The sequence below is a fragment of the Orycteropus afer genome, unplaced genomic scaffold, assembly GCF_000298275.1.
Source record: "Orycteropus afer afer isolate SDZICR_OR568_19922 unplaced genomic scaffold, OryAfe1.0 scaffold00063, whole genome shotgun sequence".
Taxonomy (NCBI): domain Eukaryota; kingdom Metazoa; phylum Chordata; class Mammalia; order Tubulidentata; family Orycteropodidae; genus Orycteropus; species Orycteropus afer.
This window is the reverse complement of record NW_006921650.1, coordinates 2,615,369-2,635,937: the sequence shown is the minus strand read 5'-3', so window position 1 is coordinate 2,635,937 and position 20,569 is coordinate 2,615,369. Positions and strand designations below refer to the sequence as shown.

General features: G+C 38.2%; 1 protein-coding gene across 1 annotated transcript in view; it reads left to right on the top strand.

The window, feature by feature from the left end:
* The first annotated feature begins 1,914 nt into the window (after nucleotides 1–1,914).
* ASB4 (ankyrin repeat and SOCS box containing 4) overlaps nucleotides 1,915–20,569 on the top strand; it is a 103,623-nt gene continuing 84,968 nt past the window's right edge. Inside the window, exons 1-2 of the mRNA XM_007939791.1 lie at nucleotides 1,915–2,101; nucleotides 14,715–15,014. Of these exons, the coding sequence (XP_007937982.1) occupies nucleotides 1,915–2,101; nucleotides 14,715–15,014 (487 nt within the window). The remainder of the gene's footprint in view (nucleotides 2,102–14,714; nucleotides 15,015–20,569) is intronic.

The window sequence follows — 20,569 nt, the reverse complement described above, 5'->3', positions numbered from 1 at the left end:
TGTATCCTTTCCTTCAAGGCTCAGGGGTCCAAGATTATCTTCTGTGTCTGTGTTAATTGGTTTCCCTTTTCTTTGTTGAAGAGGGTCTTTGCAATCCTTCTGCCTAGTCCACCATCTTGCCGCAGTCCTTATTTTACACATTTTTAAGCTTTAAAATTTATCTTCTTGAGGACTTAAATCATGGTAGTCTATATGACTGTCTCTCTCTCTTTTCATTCAAAAGTTGCCTGACTTGGTTTTACTAAGGATTTAAGTGTCACAGAAGATGAGGTTGCAGTGTAAGTCCTTGGTGGGAAAAGGCAATTCTAAGTATGCTTTTGAGTTACTGTGGTGCTCCTGCTGTTTAAAAAAACATTTTATAATTTAACAATGTAAAAAAAAATTAAAAACATTAAAAAAATTTAAAATTAAAATGGAAAACATCAAAGCTAATCTATTAGATGTCAATATAATGACTATTATTTGGGAGCAGATGGGGATAAAGTTTGGAAGAGGGCAATAAGGGGGGTTTTGAGTGCTTCAAATATTTCATCATTTGACCTGGTAATTGGTTACAAAGTGTATGATTCACTGTTATTTGTGTTCCATAAAATAAGTTAAAATAATTATGTTGTGTTTTGCAGCCATGTTTACAACCTTAGGTAAATTCTCAGAATCAAATAATTTTATTGTAAGTTTTCTCTTTTTAAATTAATGTTGCTTATCATTCTGCAGAAAGTGTGCAGTGTTTTGACTCCCACCAACAATATATAAAAACGCTATTTCCTTGTATTCTATTCAACACTTGCACTATCATGTTTCTAAGATTTAATGATTTATAAATAAATAAATAAATAATCAGGTATATGTTTTTCCCTTCAACTTTTCATTTTGAACATTTTCAAACTTACAGAAAAGCTGAAATAAGAATAATTAACACCCATACATTCGTCATTAGATTCACCAATATTTAACTTTTTGCTCGTTTGCTTTTTCCTCTTATTTTTTGCACACACACGTTTGTGTGTGTGTTTGTGTATTTCTGAATTATTTGAGAAGTTTTAGACAATTAACCCCTTAATGTATCATTTAAGACTAAGATACTTTTTCTTCATAATCTCAATGCCTTTAACACACCTTAAAAATGAATAATAATTCCCTAATATCAAGTAATATCTGGGCCATATTCAAGCTTCCACAATTGCCCCAATCTAGTCTTAACTGTGTGTGTGTTTTCTTATTCCACAATTCAGTCAAGTTCATTCGCTTTGCATTTGGCTGTTCTGTCTCGATTATCACTCTTCCCCTAAAACAGACCCTTGCCCTTACCCCCACCCTGGTTTTCTTTCATGACACAGAATTTTTAAAACTCTGGGCCTTAAATGTCTGGGCTGGTTGAAAACATTCTGTTTGTTTGCAAATGTGTATGACCATGCTTGATTTTGGAGATGCATGTTGCAAGTTATTACAGGGTTTCAGAAGCACAAGTATCAGCAACTGTAACAAATGATCCTATTTGGCTATTGGTTAATCACAGCAAGACATTGAATCTTCATTTGGACACCCTATGTTTTCACTGAGGGAAAAAAAAAAATCAAGCACAAAGAGCTTTTAAATCTTGCATTATTACTTTAATCATATAAGAAATACCAGTGGCATTTCATTCCCTGGAATGTATCACAAGGGTTTCCTTCATAATGACACTGTTTATCCCAGAATGGATCGGTTAGTACATAACCAGTTTAAAGGACCTGAAAATACAGTGAGAGCCAAGAAGGATATTTTGAAGTCTGAAATGATCCTTATATAAATAGAACGGATCAGCTAACTTTGGGATAAAATTAGCCGACGGTTTATGGACGCTCCAGTATGTGCCTGATTGCTTGGTGTTGACTCCTGATGAATCACAACAAAGCTTCAAGAGGGAGAGGAAGGATGGACGACACCACCACCCCCAACACTAACTCTGAAGCTGCCAAGTTAGTTAAGAAAAATTTCCTTGAGGCTTTAAAGTCCAATGACTTTGGAAAATTGAAGGCTATTTTAATCCAAAGGCAAATAGATGTGGACACAGTATTTGAAGTTGAAGATGAGAATATGATTTTGGCATCTTATAAACAAGGTAAAAAAAAATTGGTGTAATTATAAAATCGATCAAAAACTGGACTTTTTATTTAAAATGCACAGTGTCAGTCACCCACTTGAAACCAGTAGCTCTTATTGTTTATTTATTTTGAAAATATTTCTAATTTAATCCTTTTTTTCTTTTCAAGATAGATAGCATCATGGACTAATATAATGTACCTCTTTTCTTTTCTTTCCTTTTTCCGTTGCTGTGCCCAGAATTTGAAATCCTGGACAATTTTATTTAGTAATGCTCTATTTTGTAACTTTTCTTCTGACTATAATGACACAGAATTAAGAAAACATCTCTAAATTTTGACTAAACAGGGTGAGGCTAGACAGTGTGACTGGCTTGAGAACAGGCTGCTAATTCTCTGTTAACAGCCACTTAACGATATACCATCTCTATGACCATCTGGATGAAAGAGAGGATTTTTTTTTTCTCCATTTGGACAGCTAATGAATGAGTGAGGCTATGCCACAGGCACCTTGATGGTCCTTACAATTTAATGAATTTTCAGTGCAGACACAAAAGCTGAAACCAGAAAAACCCAAAATTTCACTTTTTGTTTCCTTGACTCTTTAATAGATCAAAATTACAGATGTGTTCACAACAGAATGTCTGCCTTCTGAAGAATGAAGGAAAGCAAAAATTAGAACAGCATTTTTTTCTCAAGGGATTTTCTGGGACCCATGCTTAACAAATCAGAAATAAATTAGAAGTGTTCTAATTCTGATTTCCCAAATCAGCTAGTTAATGGGGAACTTGAGTGGTGAGGCCATCTGGTGAGCGGACCGCAAACAAACAATATTTAACATCACTTCTGTTTAAACAAATGATAAGGTCTTGTGTGTAGCATTTAGAGGGAGATAGTAATTATTTTTCATGTTCGAAAATATTTTCAGTTCATGTATAAATCATCAGCACCATTCAGGGGTGAAGACATCATGTACAAGCACTAATGATACATACTTCTATGTTTACTTAATATCCTCTGACTGCCAGTTTTGAAACAGGTATAGAATAGTTGAGGCCAGTGTCTGTGTTTATGATACTTGAGAACTTCATAATAAATTGCATTGCCATTTATCGCAAAGATAAAGGAGTCTATTTTTAAAAAATAGTAATTGATGGAGACTCTATTAAAAAGTATATACTGTATAATTATATTACTTTCATCCTACTGGGTTTGTTCAGTGGAAGAATGTCTGAATGCTACACAAATTTTTAAGATTTATCCTTTACTTATATTTTTGCATTACATGTAAATGACTTAGGTGTAAGTCAGTGGGCACTTTATTTGATCCTAGGTTGGGAAAGCTGCCTTGTCTCCTCCTGAGGATGCCAAGTTGCTCAGATCATGGGGAAGACACGGAGATTACGAGAAAGGAAGTTTTTTGGAGCAGCCTCCCTGGAAACAGGGGGTTGTTTCCCCTGCTTCTCATGATGTCTTCACCCCTGAATGAGAAGACACTGCATTTTAAATTCTTTTTGACAATGTGAGCTGACTCCTTCAGTCCTCAGAGAGCTGAATTTTCATTCACACTAATGGGTGTTTTCATAGTGTTAGGACCATGAGATGTGGCTTTCAATTAGGGACACAGCAAATTACACCCTCTGGGAAAGGGGAAAAAAAAAAGTTCCTTTCTTAAGCGTACTGTGTAGATGTATGCAGAGAAATAATAGAATTTGTGGTCATAGAGTTTATGCAGAAATAATTTGTGTGTTTGTGTGTGTGTCTGTAGAAAGAAATACACATCCTTGCTGTTTGACATGAATATGAATAAGAATCTGGCTTCTTTAATCTTAAACCACACATTAGAGTTCACTTTTCTTTAAATTTTTTCACATGCTTTCCAGCCTAATTACCAAACCTTTTACTATTTCAAGGAACTTTGGTGGCACAGGGGTTAAAACACCAGACTGCTAAATGAAAGATCGGAGGTTCAAACCCGCCAGCTGCTCCACTGGAGAAAGATGTGGCAGCCTGCTTCTGTAAAGATTTACAACCTTGGGAACCCCATGGGGGCAGTTCTACTCTGTCTTATAGGGTTCCTATGAGTCAGAATCAATTCATTGCCAGTGAGTTTTGGTTTTACTACTTCAGTTAAGAGTGGGACAGATAAATAGAATCCTAGTTTCTAGCCAAGCAAAAAAGACCTAAGGGATGATACAAATTTTTAAAAGTCACAAAGGAATTCCTAGTGAACAGGGTAGAGCTGAACAGGCCAATGGGTTAGTTAGCTCCTTTCTGAGTAGTTCTAAGGGCAAAATCATCCACTTCTGTATGGCCTTGAAAAGCATGTGCTTGAATTAAATTTTGTGAGGCTTTGTTAAATCAAAGCTGACCTCTTAGATGTTGAATGCTGTTGAACTGTTATGCACAACTATTTAATTATTAATGCACTTTTAAAAAATTATACACAGAAGAAGGACTCTGGTAGCATAGTACCTAATAAGGCACTTGACTGTTAACAAGAAGGCTGGAGGTTAAAACCCATCAGCCGCTCCTCGGAAGGAAGGTTGGACAATCCACTTCCGTAGTGATACTGCCTCAGAAACCCAAGGAGGGGTCGCTATGAGTCGAGTCCGACTCAATGGCACATAACAACAACAACAACAACATACACAGAAGAAAGTATACAAATCCTAAGTGTACAGACTGATTACTTTTCACAAAATAAACAAACCTATGCAACTAGCATCCAGATCAGAAAACACGATATTGCTTACTTTTGAAGAGTGGGAATTTTCAGGTTTTATTTATTTTTAGTTTAATAAGCAAGATAATGTGTAAAACCTACCACAGATACCATGTAGATATCAGACTACTTTTAAATTTGCTTGTGTAATTAATAATATGATTCTGTATGTAACATTTGATTGGCCTGTTGGAGATCAATAGTAGTTATGAATGGTTACAACAATTAATTCAAAACCATATAAGTTTTATTTTAGGACATAATATTTTCCATGGAATTTCAAAAAGTGACCACATCTTACTCCTATATATAGTATGTCCAAGCCACAGGGTTACTGTGAGTTGAAATCGACTTGACAGCACGTAACAACAAAAACAAGCCAGTTTGAAAGCACTTGAGAAGTTTTGGAAACATAACTCCAAACTGTTTTGGTGAAGAAATCAACTTTGGGTCTAAATATTGCTCCTTTAAATCCACAACCTAATTGATACACCTCATAAGCAAATATAAAATGTGCATTTTGTGAGGAAGGTAGAAGTAAATTACTGGGTTACAAAGAAGTCCGGGAACTCATTAACTCATTTCTGGGTGTTTTTTTTTTTTTTTTTTAATGTGTGTGTGTGTGTGTGTGTGTGTGTGGTACTGGGCCTCATGTCATTGAGTGTGCTCCTTCCTGAAGAGTAGAGATTCGGAAGCCAGCCTGCAGAATTCACATTCACACTGTGGGTCTTGCCTCTGCCCAGCACCTAATAATGATGTTGGAGAAATCTCATCTTATTTTTCCCAGTTTATTTTGAGTTCTGAATCAAATATTCAGATAAAATCATGGTTTATTCATTCAAAAATGTGTCTCATATGACATAAAACAAATATTAAAAATGTGCTGGTTGGCATTTGAAACACCTTTAGGACAGAGTTAGAGACTGAAGTTTGAAAAGCAAAATCAAACAAAATTTCATCTATTAGACAACTACTTCAGTGTAAGAATGATGTGAAGAAAACATAAGTGTGTAAAAAATAAAAATGTAGGTGCTAAATGCCGTAAGTAGTAGAATAGTCAAAGGATGTCAGTGCTATAAAGTTTACTGTGAAGCAATCACGCAGTATTTAAAGTGAAAGCTGGCGGTCCAAGTGACCTCAGAACGATTCTTATTGGTTCTCATTGGTGACCTCTGCATTGGAAATGAATATTTTCAAAGGTTTTTCAACTACACGTTTTGATTCTCCTTCAGATGAATGAGCCTTGGCTCATTAATGATACAGGCAGAACATCATACTTTTCTCTTTGGTACAAAATTCCCTAGTCAGCAAGTTTAATCGGTCCTTTTATTAATCAGTGTAATGTACTTTAAGCACTCTGGTTATGGCCCACAGCTGCAGGTTCCTTGGTTTGTAGTCATATTTTTAATTAAAATAACCAATGAATGATTTTGCTTGAAAACTTTCTGGCAGGTACTCTATCTACTTTACTAAGTAGCAATTGCTGGCCAAATATCTTGAAAGCTCTTATTTCCACTCCCTTAATGAACAATCTCTTTATCATCTAATTTTTTCTTTTCGCCTGAATTTTACAATCCTGATTTCCTATTACCGTCTTTGGATCCCTTTTCCTTTCTAAGATGTTCAAACTTTCTTCTTTTAAACTTTTAGATTTCAAGCTTGCTTGTTTTTTCTTCCCCAGGGAGATCTCTCAGAGTTATCCTGAAAATATTAGCTACTAGAAAATAACCAAGAATTGGGCTTCAGTCTATAATCCGTCAGGACTGTGTAAATACGTGGACACAGGCAGTGCAAATGTCTACTAATCCAGCCACGAGCAGCCCAAGTAACCTTTGGCTGTAATAACAACGGCTTCTGGTGTGCAGAGTTCTTTAGACTCAGATAACATTGTAGCTGATAAGTGTGGCAGAGCCTGGATTTAGCTAAACGTTTACAAGAGATGTGTACGTCCGCCCCAAACGCTGGAGCAGAACCAATCCCTTCTTTAGAAAGAGGGCCACAGCACCTAGCGCCCTTACCATGTTTCCTCAGCTGGGGGCTTCCTACTCAGCTACCTAGGCTTAGCTCCTTGGTTTCAGATTTAAAATGAAAAAAGGAAAAAAAAAAAAAAAAAAAAAAAAAAAAAAAAGCAGCAGCAGCCACAGCAGCACACAGGATTAGTCTGCACGTTTTTGTAGGGGTAAACTTCAAAACTTCCTTTACAACTTTCAACTACAGATGATACTAGTTTGGAAGTGAACTGCTTGCAGCTTTCAGATCATAAATGGCTATTTAAAGATTCTGGGGTGAGTAGAGTTTGGGTTGACATCTGTCAGTTCAAGTTACGTGAACAGGGGTACTTCGTGATACTTAATCTCTAGGAGACTAATTATTCTCATTATAAAATGAAGGTTTTGGCAAGATCTTCTCCAAGTCCCTTGTGTACTGATCATTCATGATGATATGTGCAATTATGTACCCGGGACCATTTCCACATCATTGTCTGGGAAAGGTAAAAACAAACAAACAAACAAAAAACACAGACAACTCCAAATTCATTGCGAGAGATTCCAACTCAGGGTGACCCCGTATATCATAGGGTGGACTGCTGCACAGGATTTTCTAGGCTGTCATATTTATGGAAGCAAATCACCACTCCTTTCTTCTGCAAAGCTTCTGAGTGGATTTGAACAGCCAACCTTTAGTTAACAGTGTCAGATACCCAGTAAGGAAGGTACATGCAGGATTGCTTATGTTTATTTACTAATTTGTAATAAACATTTATGTATTTTTCACCCCATCAAAGATTCTGCTTCTAGAGGAGGCTGGCATCTCTCTCATTCAAACCCATATACAATCCTACAGAATCAAAGCCAATTTTCAAATTGACAGTCCCTGACTGGAATGGCATACTTAGTAAGCAAAGTAAACATGAGCTTATTTGTGCTTACTTTCTAAGCTGGACTGAATAGTTTCATGTTTTTCACCACATTCACTACACATTAGTAAGTAACCACAAGTAAGCCAATGCTTAACTTGCTTTTTGCTCTGGTAGCATAGTGCCTAAGGCAATTGACTGCTAACCAGAAGTCTGGAGGTTCAAACCCACCAGCCACTCCTCAGAAGGAAGGTTGGGCAATCCGACTTCTGTAGTGATACTGCCTCGGAAACCCAAGGAGGGGTCACTATGAGTCGGGGCCGACTCAACAGCACACAACAACCACCACCTCTGGGTTGATTAGCAGTCCATTACAAACTGTTCGCTGCCCTCCAGGGACCTTACAAGATAAAAGGTAACTGAAAATATAAATCTACATGGGCGTGGCCTTTATTTGGAAATCCCCTGTGGGATATTTGCAATGGAGAAAGAATCTGTATTTGCCTTCCTTCTCTTATCAATTAAACCCCTTGCTCAAGCAAAGTTGTTTTGCAGGGAGCTACTATAAGTTGGGTCCGACTCAATGGCACACAACAACAACAACAACAACCATAGCATGAGTTGGAATCAATTTGAAGATGATGAGTTTGTTTTTTTGATTTACATTAGAGAAGGCAGCAACTTCTTCACTTGCCGGAGGGCTTTGTTACCGGGTTCTGCCGCACTGTTGTCCTTTGTGCAGTCTAAGCATACAGCAAAAGGCAGCCTGACGTCCGCAGAGGTGAGCAAAGGGAAGCCCTTTGAAGACAACGCTAAGAATCAATCATGGTCTAGCTTCTGAAGCCCGGCATGATTCTGCCGAGGGAAGAAGGGAGACTGTAAAAAATGAACCTGCCTTTTAGGTTAACTGTGTTTCCATCACGCTGTGACCACTGATGGTAATATTTAGGTGGAGGGGGCATATTCTGATCTCTTGACACACTAGGTATGGTGGAAAAGACTCCTGTGCTTTTTTCCATAATTGCTTCTCTTGGGGTTGGGCAGCCTCATTTTAAGGCGTATGATTATGTATGAATGGTCATGTTGCTATGGGGCTGCTACTACTCTGCTCAAAGCAGCAGGTTTTGCTGTTATGCTCTGGGTTGTATTCAGAACTCTTTCCCTGCACCCACCCCCCTCCCAAGCCAAAATAACCAGCTGACCATCCCAAACAGCAAACAAAACGTTGCCATCACACTGACTCCTGGCAATCCTATGTGCTGCAGGGTAGAACCATGTTCCGTAAGGTTATCCTGGCTGTGACCGTCTGGAAGCAGATTACCAGGCCTTTCTTCCAAGGCTCCTCTGATTTAGTTCAAACCACCTTTCAGTTAATAGCTGAGTACTTAACCACCAAGAGACTCCTCTCCCCTATCCCCAGATTTTATAAAAGAGCTTCAAAATATACTTCAGCATACTCCAATCTGTATCCTACAATCTGTCCTATTTCTATTTCTTCATTTTACTTCCCCAGGGGCAGCAGTTAGGGTGTCCTGTGGCCACCCACCTGGAGTTGTAGGCCCACTTCCTTTCTGGGGGTCAGATGGATTCTGGGTGGGCTGGGAGTCTGATTTACCGGTTAATGATTATAGGAGATGAAAGTGGAATTGAGAAGCCAAGGAGGACTGATTCACATAATAAATGGGTAGGATATATTCTCTAGGTGCTATTGGGCATTTGAGAGGAAGAAAAAAAAAATCAACAAGAGAGTTCATTTCCATATCAGAGATATGACATATTATAGATGAATTCAGGATATTCTTCCCTTCTTTGTGATTTGTGAAGCAGGCTTGGTGCTAAACCTATCCTGCTACCACAAAGACAAAGACAGATGGAAACCTCTCATTGTAGACATCCTGAGTCCATTAGCTTGGGCTGAGGCAGACGACTTATGGCTCTAGCAGGCTGAAAAAGTGGCTGTTTTCTCATCTGGAAAATGAAAGTCTTGGACTGGATAATCTTCCTTCCAGCGCTAACATTCTGTGTTTCTTTGATTTTATATCAAAATGGTATTTTCTTAATCAGCTCTCTGCTACTTCCTTTCCAAGATCGTTTTTCTTTCCATTGCAGAAGCAGGCATGAGTTTCCAAGCAATTGCTGCATAGAGCTGCCTAATCTGTGCTGCTAATCGGCAGGCAAAACACACCCTGGATTTAAGATCTGCAACAAGCTTCTTTCCAAGGCAGAGAGAAAAGACTGTCTTTGCTAATTGCATGCTGAGGAAATTTGAGAATTAAAACAACTGAATAAAGATTGGTATTAATGTGATTTCAATCAGAATCAAAAGCAGGTTGCATACCAAATAGCTTAAAAACTCAACAACGCAACACAGATTCAACGTACTAAGCTAAATAGAAATGGAGAAATAGATATATACACACAGAACGTGAGTATATCTATCTTCACATACTCAGACCCACATTCCTTAGGAGCATGAAGTCAACACTGTTCAGCCCAGGCTGTCTGTGATACAATTTTAACTGTTCAGGGAAAGTTCATATCACCAAACACCTTCCTTTTTCAAGGTCTGGAATATCAAATTCATATTTTAGAACTTAATTCTATTAAATACAGATTTCTATATAAATTCAAATAATCCTCAGAAGGATCACACTTTAAACATCCTCAGACCATTCAATCTTATTTTGAATTAACTTTGGATTTCTTTTTCAAGAGAGGATTTGGGTTAAGTGGAAAGGTGAAAGGAAGAGAAAGCAAGACGGCCCTGGAATTCTTCATGAGGATGAAAAAGGGATTATGTGTGTGTGTGTTTGTGTGTGTGTTTGTGTAGAGAGAGAGGGTGAAGAGGGGGCTGAAGAAACACTGACTTTGAGTTGGGTTCATTCATTCCTGAGGGACTAATCAGCATCGTGTATGACCTTATCAATGGCCTCTTTAAAGAGAAGTGTTTTCCTCTGGACATGAGGATAATAGTTTACTTTAATTTTCCTTTGTTGTTGTTGTTGTTATGTGTGTCGAGTCGGCCCCGACTCATAGCGACCCCTCCTTGGGTTTCTGAGGCATTTACATAAATATTGGCGGTCCTCGGATTACAAACATCCAATTAACATGTAACTTGTGGTTACAAACCAACTGCCATAAAGGCTGTTATATTAAAAATTCAACGTACATGGAATGGCTTGTAATAACAAACAGGTGCTATAACACGTAGCAAAACATTGCTGTTATTGTTGCTGAATTATGTTAAAAGATGTTTTAGTGCATCTGTGTTTCTTTAATGTTTTTTTATGCATATAAAAGCACACTGTATACTATATATGGAGACAAACATTCGACTAACTGATAGACACGAAGTTCTAACTAACTAACTGTTAGTTCTGTTCTGATTTATATACAAATTCAACTCAAAAACAGATTTAGGGACGGAATTTGTTCATAATCCGGGAACTGCCTTTAACAGTGCAAGCACAAGATACTAAATTTAAAAGTTACAAAGAGGGTATTCAGGATAAGTAAATTTATGTCCTTGTCCTCTAGCCTCCCAAGTTTTCTTCTTGGAGATTGCCAGGGTTCATAACTTCAGGGAGTACCACTCATAAAGAGCACAATGTAAATGGATCCCTGGAGTTGTGTAATACAGTGGTCCTGATAGGGCTTTTTACTCATGAGTGATTATACTCGTACAATGAATACCTAGGGTAAAATTGTTAGGTCAAAGAGTACGTAGGTTTTGAATTCTGATAGCTATCAACAAATTGCCTAAGGCATTTGACTGCTAACCAGAGGGCTGGTGGTTCAAACCCACCAGCCACTCCTCGGAAGGAAGGTTGGGCAATCCACTTCAGTAGAGATATTGCCTTGGAAACCCAAGGCAGGGTCACTGTGAGTCAAATCACCTCGATGGCAATGAGTTTGGGTTTTTTTTTTTTTTTTGTTTGTTTACTGGCAAATCAGAGGCTGTATAGATTTACACTCCTACCACCAACATAGGATAGAGCCTCTTTTGGGCCTCAGGATAGGCCGTTTGAGAAGTTATGCTTGGATGAGCAGCTGGGACCTAGGGAAGCAGGAGGCTTGTCTGGTGAGGGGAGAGCAGTTTCTGTGCTGCTTGACAGGTGGGCAATTACATTGATTATAAGCAAGCACTCGGAATATTGTTGGAAGCCCAGGACTGTGAAGAAATAAGGGATAAAACTGAGAAAGACGCAAGAAACAAGGCAGTAGCTAAGGGGAAAAAAAGCAGATTTTAGCTTCCGGAACAAAGGGAAGATAGCTTCTTTGGGATAGTCCAAGAACTTGCTCTGAAGGATGATCCAGCTTCAAAAGCACAAAAGATGGCATCGAATGTTTCTAAATTACCTAGGCAACTGAGGGCACGGGTTATGTTTGTGTGGAGAATTTTTTGTTTACTTGTGTATATATTTATTATATTCATTTATGGTTTCCAGACTGCTTCTGGTTTTATTTTTTGTTTTGTTGTTTGCTGTTGCTTGCTGCTTTAGGCTTCCCTCCCATATCTTGACTGGGTCCGTGTGCATATATGTGGACAATGAGGGGTATAATGGCAGAATGGACCTAGAGTTTTTCAATCATATAGGAGAATTTTAATACTTGACCTGATCACCAGACACATTTTCAATGTGGTCACCATCCTCGGAGTGCCCTCCAGATGCTCGGCATTTCTTATAAAACGTGGTATCCAGAAGTAATCACAATACTTTAGATTTATTCTGATCTCATCTAATCAGTGAAGAATATAACTTTCACTTTCCTTGTTCTGGGCTCTGGACTTTTTAAAATGTAGTTTAAGCTTGTATTTGCTTTTTGGCAGCTCTATCCTGCTATTGGCTCATTTTGAGATTACTATCAATTCAAATCCCTAGGTCTTTTCTCAAATAAATTACCGTTCAACCATATTCTGCTTAGCCTTGTACTGGTATTGCAGAATTTTTATAACCTGGAACCAAACTTTTGACTTATCCGTGTTAAAATGTGCTTTGTTGTTTCAGCCCTAGAGTTTCTTCTGGACTCCTGAGCTATTACTACGTCTGTATCTTGTCATCAGCATCCCATCTTTCTGTGCTTGTTTTCCTGTTCTTCTAATATAAGCTTAGGTTCCATATCTATAGATATTGACATGGAAAAAGGTTTATAAAATCATCACTATTATAGTTTGCCAAATATGTCAATTTTTGGAGACTTGTGAAAAAAAGGAACTAGCTCAGGACATAGAAGTCGTAGGTCAGAGGGAGAAAGGAAAGAGGTGAGGGAGAGCGTTAAAGGTCATGAACATTTTCAGCAACTCATGGGAAAATTCAGGCCTAAAAGCAGTTACTCTATTCGTGACCAATTAATTTGTGTTTAGCTTATGGGTATAGCTAATTGTGCAACATATCATGTTTTCCTGTTTATGTTGGCTGCTAGAAAATTCAAAGGCAAATTTGAAATCCTGTTAATGGTGTATAGAATACAATTTATAGTTTGTGGAGCTGTCCTACCCTTATTCTCTTTTTATTTTCCTTTTAGCCCTTATTTTCTAAATCACTAAAAAAACCCAAAAACTTGTATTTGAAATTTATGAGTTGCCTTAAATTCTTTTGTTTGTTTGTTTTTAAAAGAGGTATTGTATAAACCAACAGGACGGCAAATAACATCTTAGTGTGATTTTACTCTGGGGGTGTAGTGCTTAAGGCAGTTGGCTGCCAACCAGAAGGCTGGCAGTTCAAACCCACTAGCCACTCCTTGGAAAGAAGACTGGACAATCTCTGTGGAAGTCCATAGAGACACCACCTCGGAAACCCAAGGAGGGGTTGCTATGAATCAGATCCAACTTGATAGCAGTGAATTTGGTTTTGTTTGGTGATTTTACTCATTTATATATTTTTAAAAACACTATATACATTCACAGCTTAGATTGACAACAACAACAACAACAACAAGGAGAAAGAACTGTGATGGAATAAAAATCACAAGCTTGTAACTAACAGTTTGGGAATTATATAAGCCAAGCTCTCAATCTTTGGAAACTAAACAAATGTTCCTACAGAGTCTCAAGCAACTCAGCATGAAAATACAATGACTTATATGATTGTGTGTGAAATCAAGTCAGGTGAAATAAATAAAGGAACCTAAGGAAGAGGCTTGCTGAAAGTGAGGAGGACTTGAAGCACTTACTAATGAAGATCGAAGACTACGGCCTTCAGTGTAGATTGCACCTAAACATAAAGGGGGAAAAAAATCCTCACAGCTTCACCAATAAGCAACATCATGATAAATGGAGAAAAGATTGACATGGTCAAGGATTTCATTTTACTTGGAGCCATAATTGATGCTCATGGAATCAGCAGTCATAAAATCAAATGGGCATTGGGCAAATCTGCATCAGAAGAGCTTTTTAAAGTGTTAAAGAGCAAAGATGTCATTTTGAGGACTAAAATGGACCTGGCCCAAGCCATGGCATTTTTTATTGTCTCATATATATGTGAAAATTGGACAGTGAATAAGGGAGATCAAAGAAGAATTGATGCATTTGAATTATGTGTTGATGAAGAATATTGAATATACCATGGACTGCCAGAAACAAACAAATCTGTCAATGAGATGAATGAACATGGTACCTTCAACAATGGGCTCAAATATACCTACTGTTTTGAGGAGAGTGCAGGACTAGGCAATGTTTCATTCTGTTGTACATGGAAGTGCTATGAGTCAGAGCCTACTGGAAAACACCTAATGATATAACAAGGAATAGCAGAGACAATGAGAATTGGAGATAAAATTTTCAACTTAAACCAAAACACAAAATCCACTGCCGTTGAGGCGATTATGACTTGTACAACTCTCCAGGACAGAGTAGAACTGTCTGATGGGGTTAAGTACATCCAAATATGCTACAAAAAAAACAGTTACAGGGCTATTAGCTACTAGTTTACAATCTTTGATTCCTTTTCCCTCAATTTTATAAATGTGACAAAACACTTTTTAAAAATCTTCACCAAAGAGGGAGAAATCCTGGACCAAAAAGCTAAATTCTTTACCTTTTCTTTTTCAGGTTATTGGTTACCTAGTTATAAACTGAAGTATTCCTGGGCCACTGGCCTCCATCTTGCTGTCTTATTTGGACACCTGGAATGTCTTCTGGTGCTACTGGACCACAATGCCACAATCAACTGTAGACCCAATGGGAAAACCCCTCTCCATGTGGCTTGTGAAGTGGCTAATGTGGATTGCGTTAAGATCCTCTGTGATCGTGGAGCAAAGCTCAATTGCTACTCCTTAAGTGGGCACACAGCTTTGCACTTCTGTACAACTCCAAACTCCATTCTCTGTGCCAAACAATTGGTTTGGAGAGGTAAGGCTTTTTTGGGTGACTGATATGGTCATCTGCCTGCACATTCATGGTTTTGAATCTTGATGATCCCTACTTACTAACCTCAAGCATTGTGACAGGTTTCTCCATCCATGGAAGATAGTTCAGAGGCCCTAATGATTTTCTTTTTTAAGTATGTTTGGGTATAAATGGTTAATGTGCGAGGCTGCTTACTGAAAGGTTGGAGGTTTGAGGCCACCCAGAGGTACCCTGGAAGAAAGGCTTGATGATCTACTTCTGGAGATCAGTCATGGAATCACAGTTCTAGTCTGTCACACATGAGTTGGAGTTGACTTGACATATCTGGTAACTGTTTTATAATTTATATAATTGTATAAATGTACTCAAAGATAAATTTTTATATAAATGTGTAATATAAAGTATTGTGTTTCATATAAATGTATTTATAATACGTATTTTAAATAAGTTATATTATTTATGTTATATATAATATATAGACATCTATATTTTATGTCAATATATATATTTTTAATTCTGTTCACCCAGGTCATTCAGTGACAGTCACATTGGAATCTTATTATTTTTTTCAAATTATAAGAACTTGTCAATTTACGCATTTACTTAGTGAATACTTATTTAGTATTTGCTGTCAGGTAAGGAGCCCTGGTGGCACAGTGACTGTTAAGTGTTTGGCTGCTAACTGAAAGGTCAGTGCAGACTATAAATGTGGCAGTCTGCTTTCATAAAAATTTATAGCCTCGAAAACCCTATGGGGCAGTTCTACTTTGTCTTATAGGGTTTCTATGAATCAGAATCAACTGGATAGCAATGAGTTTATGTGTAGGGTAATGTGCTAACTAAGTGAAAAAGATGAAATAGCCCCTGCCTTCAAGGCACTTACAGTCTAGTAGGGGAAATAAATATTAAAAAATAAACTCATAAATATAAAATTATAAATTGAGAGAAGTGTAGATGTAACAAAGATGAAAACAAAGAGCTACGAACAAGAATATCAAGAGTGAGCTATTATTAAATGTGTTCTCAGAGATAGGAGTCCTGGTGGTGCAGTGGTTAAATGCTCAGCTGCTGATATTTAAGCTGAAGCTTTAAAGATGAGAAGGAGCCAACTATTAAAAAAAAAAAAAAAGGGAGTCAAGTAGGAGTTTAAACATAGGAAACGAAACCAGTCGATTCTGACTCACGATGACGCCACGTGTTTCAGAGTGGAGCAGTGCTCCATAAGGATTTCCAAACTGTCACCTTTTGGAAGTCAATCAATTGCAAGGCCTCAGAGGTGTTTCAGGTTGGGTTCTGCCCAGCTGTCAACACTTCAGTTAGTAGTTGAGGACTTAATCCTAGGCACTAGCTAGGGTTCCAGTCCAGGAAATAACATGTGCAAGTTTCATGAGAAAGCAAAGAATTTGGAACATTCAACAAATGGAAGGCCACTGCGGCCCAAGTATTATGGAGACAGGGCAAGAGGAGATGGGGAAGTGCCACAAATGACATTGGACCTACTAGATTATGTAGGGTCTTCTAGGGGCCAAGGTAGGAGCTCTGGTAGCATAGTGCCTAAGGCACTTGACTGCTAACCAGAAGGCTGGCAGTTCAAACCCACCAGCTACTCCTCGGAAGAAAGGTTGGGCAATCTACTTCTGTAGTGATACTGCCTCAGGAACCCAAGGAGGGGTCGCTATGAGGCAGGGCTGACTTGACGGCACATAACAACAAGGGGCCAAGGTATAGGGTTTAGATAAGGAGCTACTGAAAAGTTTTGAACAAGGCAATGACATGGCTTAATTTTCACTTAAAATTGGGTGAAGGGAAGGGCAACATGCCAAAAGCAAATGACCAACATAATAACACTAAGGAAAAGGAAGACACAGAGAGGTGCACAAGAGTACAGACAACAAAGATAAATACATTTACATATAGAGTATCACATTATCAGTAAAAACAAATGTTAATCTATGAGTGGATACAGAGGTCAACAGGTTGAATGATCAGGTATGTCTAGACAAAGGGGATGTTGGCAGATAATATTTCTACACACATATTTGTATGTGCTGTAAGAATGTCCATATAAATAGAAATAACAGGGGGCAAAGTTGTGACAACTTCTTGGCCACAACCAACCACCCTGAGGGACCCAGGGTTTGGGACCATGGTCATGAGGGATTTCAAGCTCAATTGCCATAATACTCTACACAAAAACATTGTTCTACATCCTATTTTGGTAAGTAGTGACTGTGGTCTGAAAAACTTGCAAGCAGCCATCAGGATGCAACAATTGGTTTCTCCTCATCCAGTGCAAAGATGAATGAAGAAAACCAAAGATGCATGGAAACAAATAGTCCAAGGGACTAGTGGATCATGTGAACCCGAACCTATATGACCATGAGACCAGAAGCACTAGATGGTGCCTGGCTACCACTGTCAACCACTAAGAAAGAGATCAATGCGGGAGTTCCTGGATGGAGTAGGAGAAAAATGTGGAACAAAACTCAAAATCATAAAAAAAGACCAGTTTTACTGGTCTGATAGAGCCTGCTGTAACACTCAAGGCTATGGACCTAGTGAACTCACTCCTATAGCTCACACAGAGAGGTGCACAAGAGGTACAAACAATAAAGATAAATACTTTTACATACAAGGTAATGCCTAAGTTTGGCAGGTGATATTTTTACATACGTATTTGTATGTGCTCTAAGAATGTTCAGTAATATATCAGACAGTGTTTCACTGCTATTCATAAGGCTTTCACTGGCCAATTCTTTATGAAGTGAATGGTCCCTTCCTTCTTCTGAGTCTGTCTTAGTCTGGAAGCTCTGCTGAAACCTGTCCACCATGGGTGATCCTGCTGGTATTTGAAATACCAGTGGCATAGCCTCCAGCCTCACAACAACATGCAAGCCACCACAGTATGACAAACTGAAGAACTAACAAATCTGTCCTGGATGAATTGCAGCCAGAATGCTCCTTGGAAGTGAGAATGGCCAGACTTTGTCTCACCTACTTAGTCATGTTGTCAGAAAGAACCATTCCCTGGAGAAAGATATCATGCTTGGTAAAGTGGAGGGTCAGTGAAAAGGGGGAAGCTCCTCAGTGAACTGGATTGACACAGTGGCATCCATGATGGGCTCAGGTATAGCAAGGGTTGTGAGGTTGGTGGGCAGTGTTTTGTTCTGTTCTGCATGGGGTCACTATGAGTAGGAGCTGACTCAACAGCACCTACAAAAACAACGTAAGAATGTCCATATATTTATAATAGAGTTAACAGGGGACAAAGTTACGATACTTCTTAGCCACAGCCAAACACCTTAAGGGAGTGAGTCACTGGACATATGGGTTTGGGATCATGGTCACGGGGGAAATCAAGCTCAATTGGCATAGCATACTATACAAAAACATTGTTCTGTATCCTGCTTGGGATAGTAGCAACTGGGGTCTTAAAAGCTTACAAGTGGCCATCTAAGATGCAACTATTGGTCTCTCCTCATCTGGATCAAAGAAGAGTGAAGACAATCAAAGACCTATGGAAACAATTAGTATGAGGGAATAGTAGACCATGGGAACGTCAGCCTCCATGACTCTGAGGGCAGAAGAACAAGATGGTGTCTGACCTGCCAATCATTGTGAAAGGGATCAAAATTGGAGACCCTGCATAGAGTGGGAGAAAAATGTGGAACAAAACTCAAAATTATAAAAAAACGACAAGGCTTATTCTTCTGGTAGAAACTGGTAAAACCCCTGAGACTGTGGAAGTGGGAAGAGAGATGTTACATTGTGGGGATTGCAATCAATATCATGAAACAAAATGCATATGAACTGTGTTGACTGGAAAATGAATTTGCTCTGTAAACTTTCACCTAAATCACACACACACACACACAATCATAGCCTTGGAAACCCTACCAGAAACCAAACACACTGCCGTCAAGTCAGACCCGACTCATAGTGACCCCTCCTTGGGTTTCCGAGGCGGTATCACTAGGGAAGTAGATTGCCCAACCTTCCTTTCAAGGAGTGGCTAGTGGGTTTGAACCACCAGCCTTCTGGTTAGTAGTCAAATGCCTTAGGCACTATGCCACCAGAGCTCCCAGGAAACCCTATAGGGCAGTTCTAATACAGTTGCTATGAGTTGGAATCGATGATGGCTTTTTTGGACCTGAATTACATGTAGGTGGGGGAACGAAAGAATAAGAGTTTTAAGAATCATTGAAATATTTTTGGCTTTTGAAAATGGGTGTATAGTGAGGTCAATTATTAAGATGGAGGAACTTGAGGAAGAAGCATGTATGTGAGAAAGATCATCAAATCATTTTTTTTAAAGTCAGATTTACTGAAGTATAATGTATACACAGTAAAATTAACAATTTTTGACAGATATATAGAGTGATGAACCCCCCACTGGAATCATCTCAAAAAGATCTCTGATACACTTTGTAGGGAATCCCTGACCCCTCCCTCCATTTCTACCCCCTAACAACCACTAATCTTTTTTCTGTCCCTTTTTCAGACTGTCTTATACATTGAATTATACAATATATAGACTATACCCTTTTGAGTATGTTTTCTCTCACTTGATGTAATGCTTTTGAGATTCATCCATGTTGTTGGATGTATCAGGAAGTCAGATGTTTTTTGTCCTTGGATAGTATTTCATTGTGTAGATGTAATATATTTTTCTATTCTTTAGTAGAGGAATGTTTGAATTATTTCTAGTTTTTGGTGATTATGAAAAAAAGTTTATATAAACATTCACATATAGTTTCTTGTGTGGATATAATTTTAATTCTTTTGTAGATACCTAGTAGTGGGATTGTTGGGTTGAATAGCAAATTTATAAGAAACTGCCAAACTGTTTTTCGAAGTGATTACATATACTTCATTCCCACCAATAATGTGTGAGAGTTCCAGTTGTTCCTCATCCTTGCAAGAACTTAGTAATGTCAGATTAAAAAAAAAAATTAGCCATTTTAATGAATATAAAGTGATATCTCATCATGATTTTAACTTGATTTCCCTAATGACTAAGGATGTTAAGCACATTTTCATGTATTTATAGGGTTGGCATATCTATTGGGTGAAGTGTCTATTTGAATTTTTTGCTTGTTTTTAAAAATTGTTTTCTTTTCTTATCAATGATATGTGAGAGTTCTATACATTTTCTGTAAATGTTTACCACACATTTATCAGATATGTGGTTTGCAAATATATTTCTTTATTCTTTGGCTTTTCCTTCTATTTTTTTTTAACAGTGTCTTTCAAATAGTAGAATTATTTAATTTTGATAAATTCAAGTTATCAGTGTTTCTCACAGATGATTTTATTATTATTAGGTGCACTTGAGTCGATTTGGCTCATAGCTACCCTATGTACAACACTGAACAAAACACTTCCCAGACCGGCACCATCCTCACAACCATTGCTAAGTTTGAGCCCATTGTTGCAGCCACTACGTCAACCCATCTCATTGAGGATTCACCCTTTTTCACTGACTCTCTGCTTTACCAGCATGATATCCTTTTTCCAGGGAATAGCCCCTCCTGATAATATGATGAAAGTATGAGAGA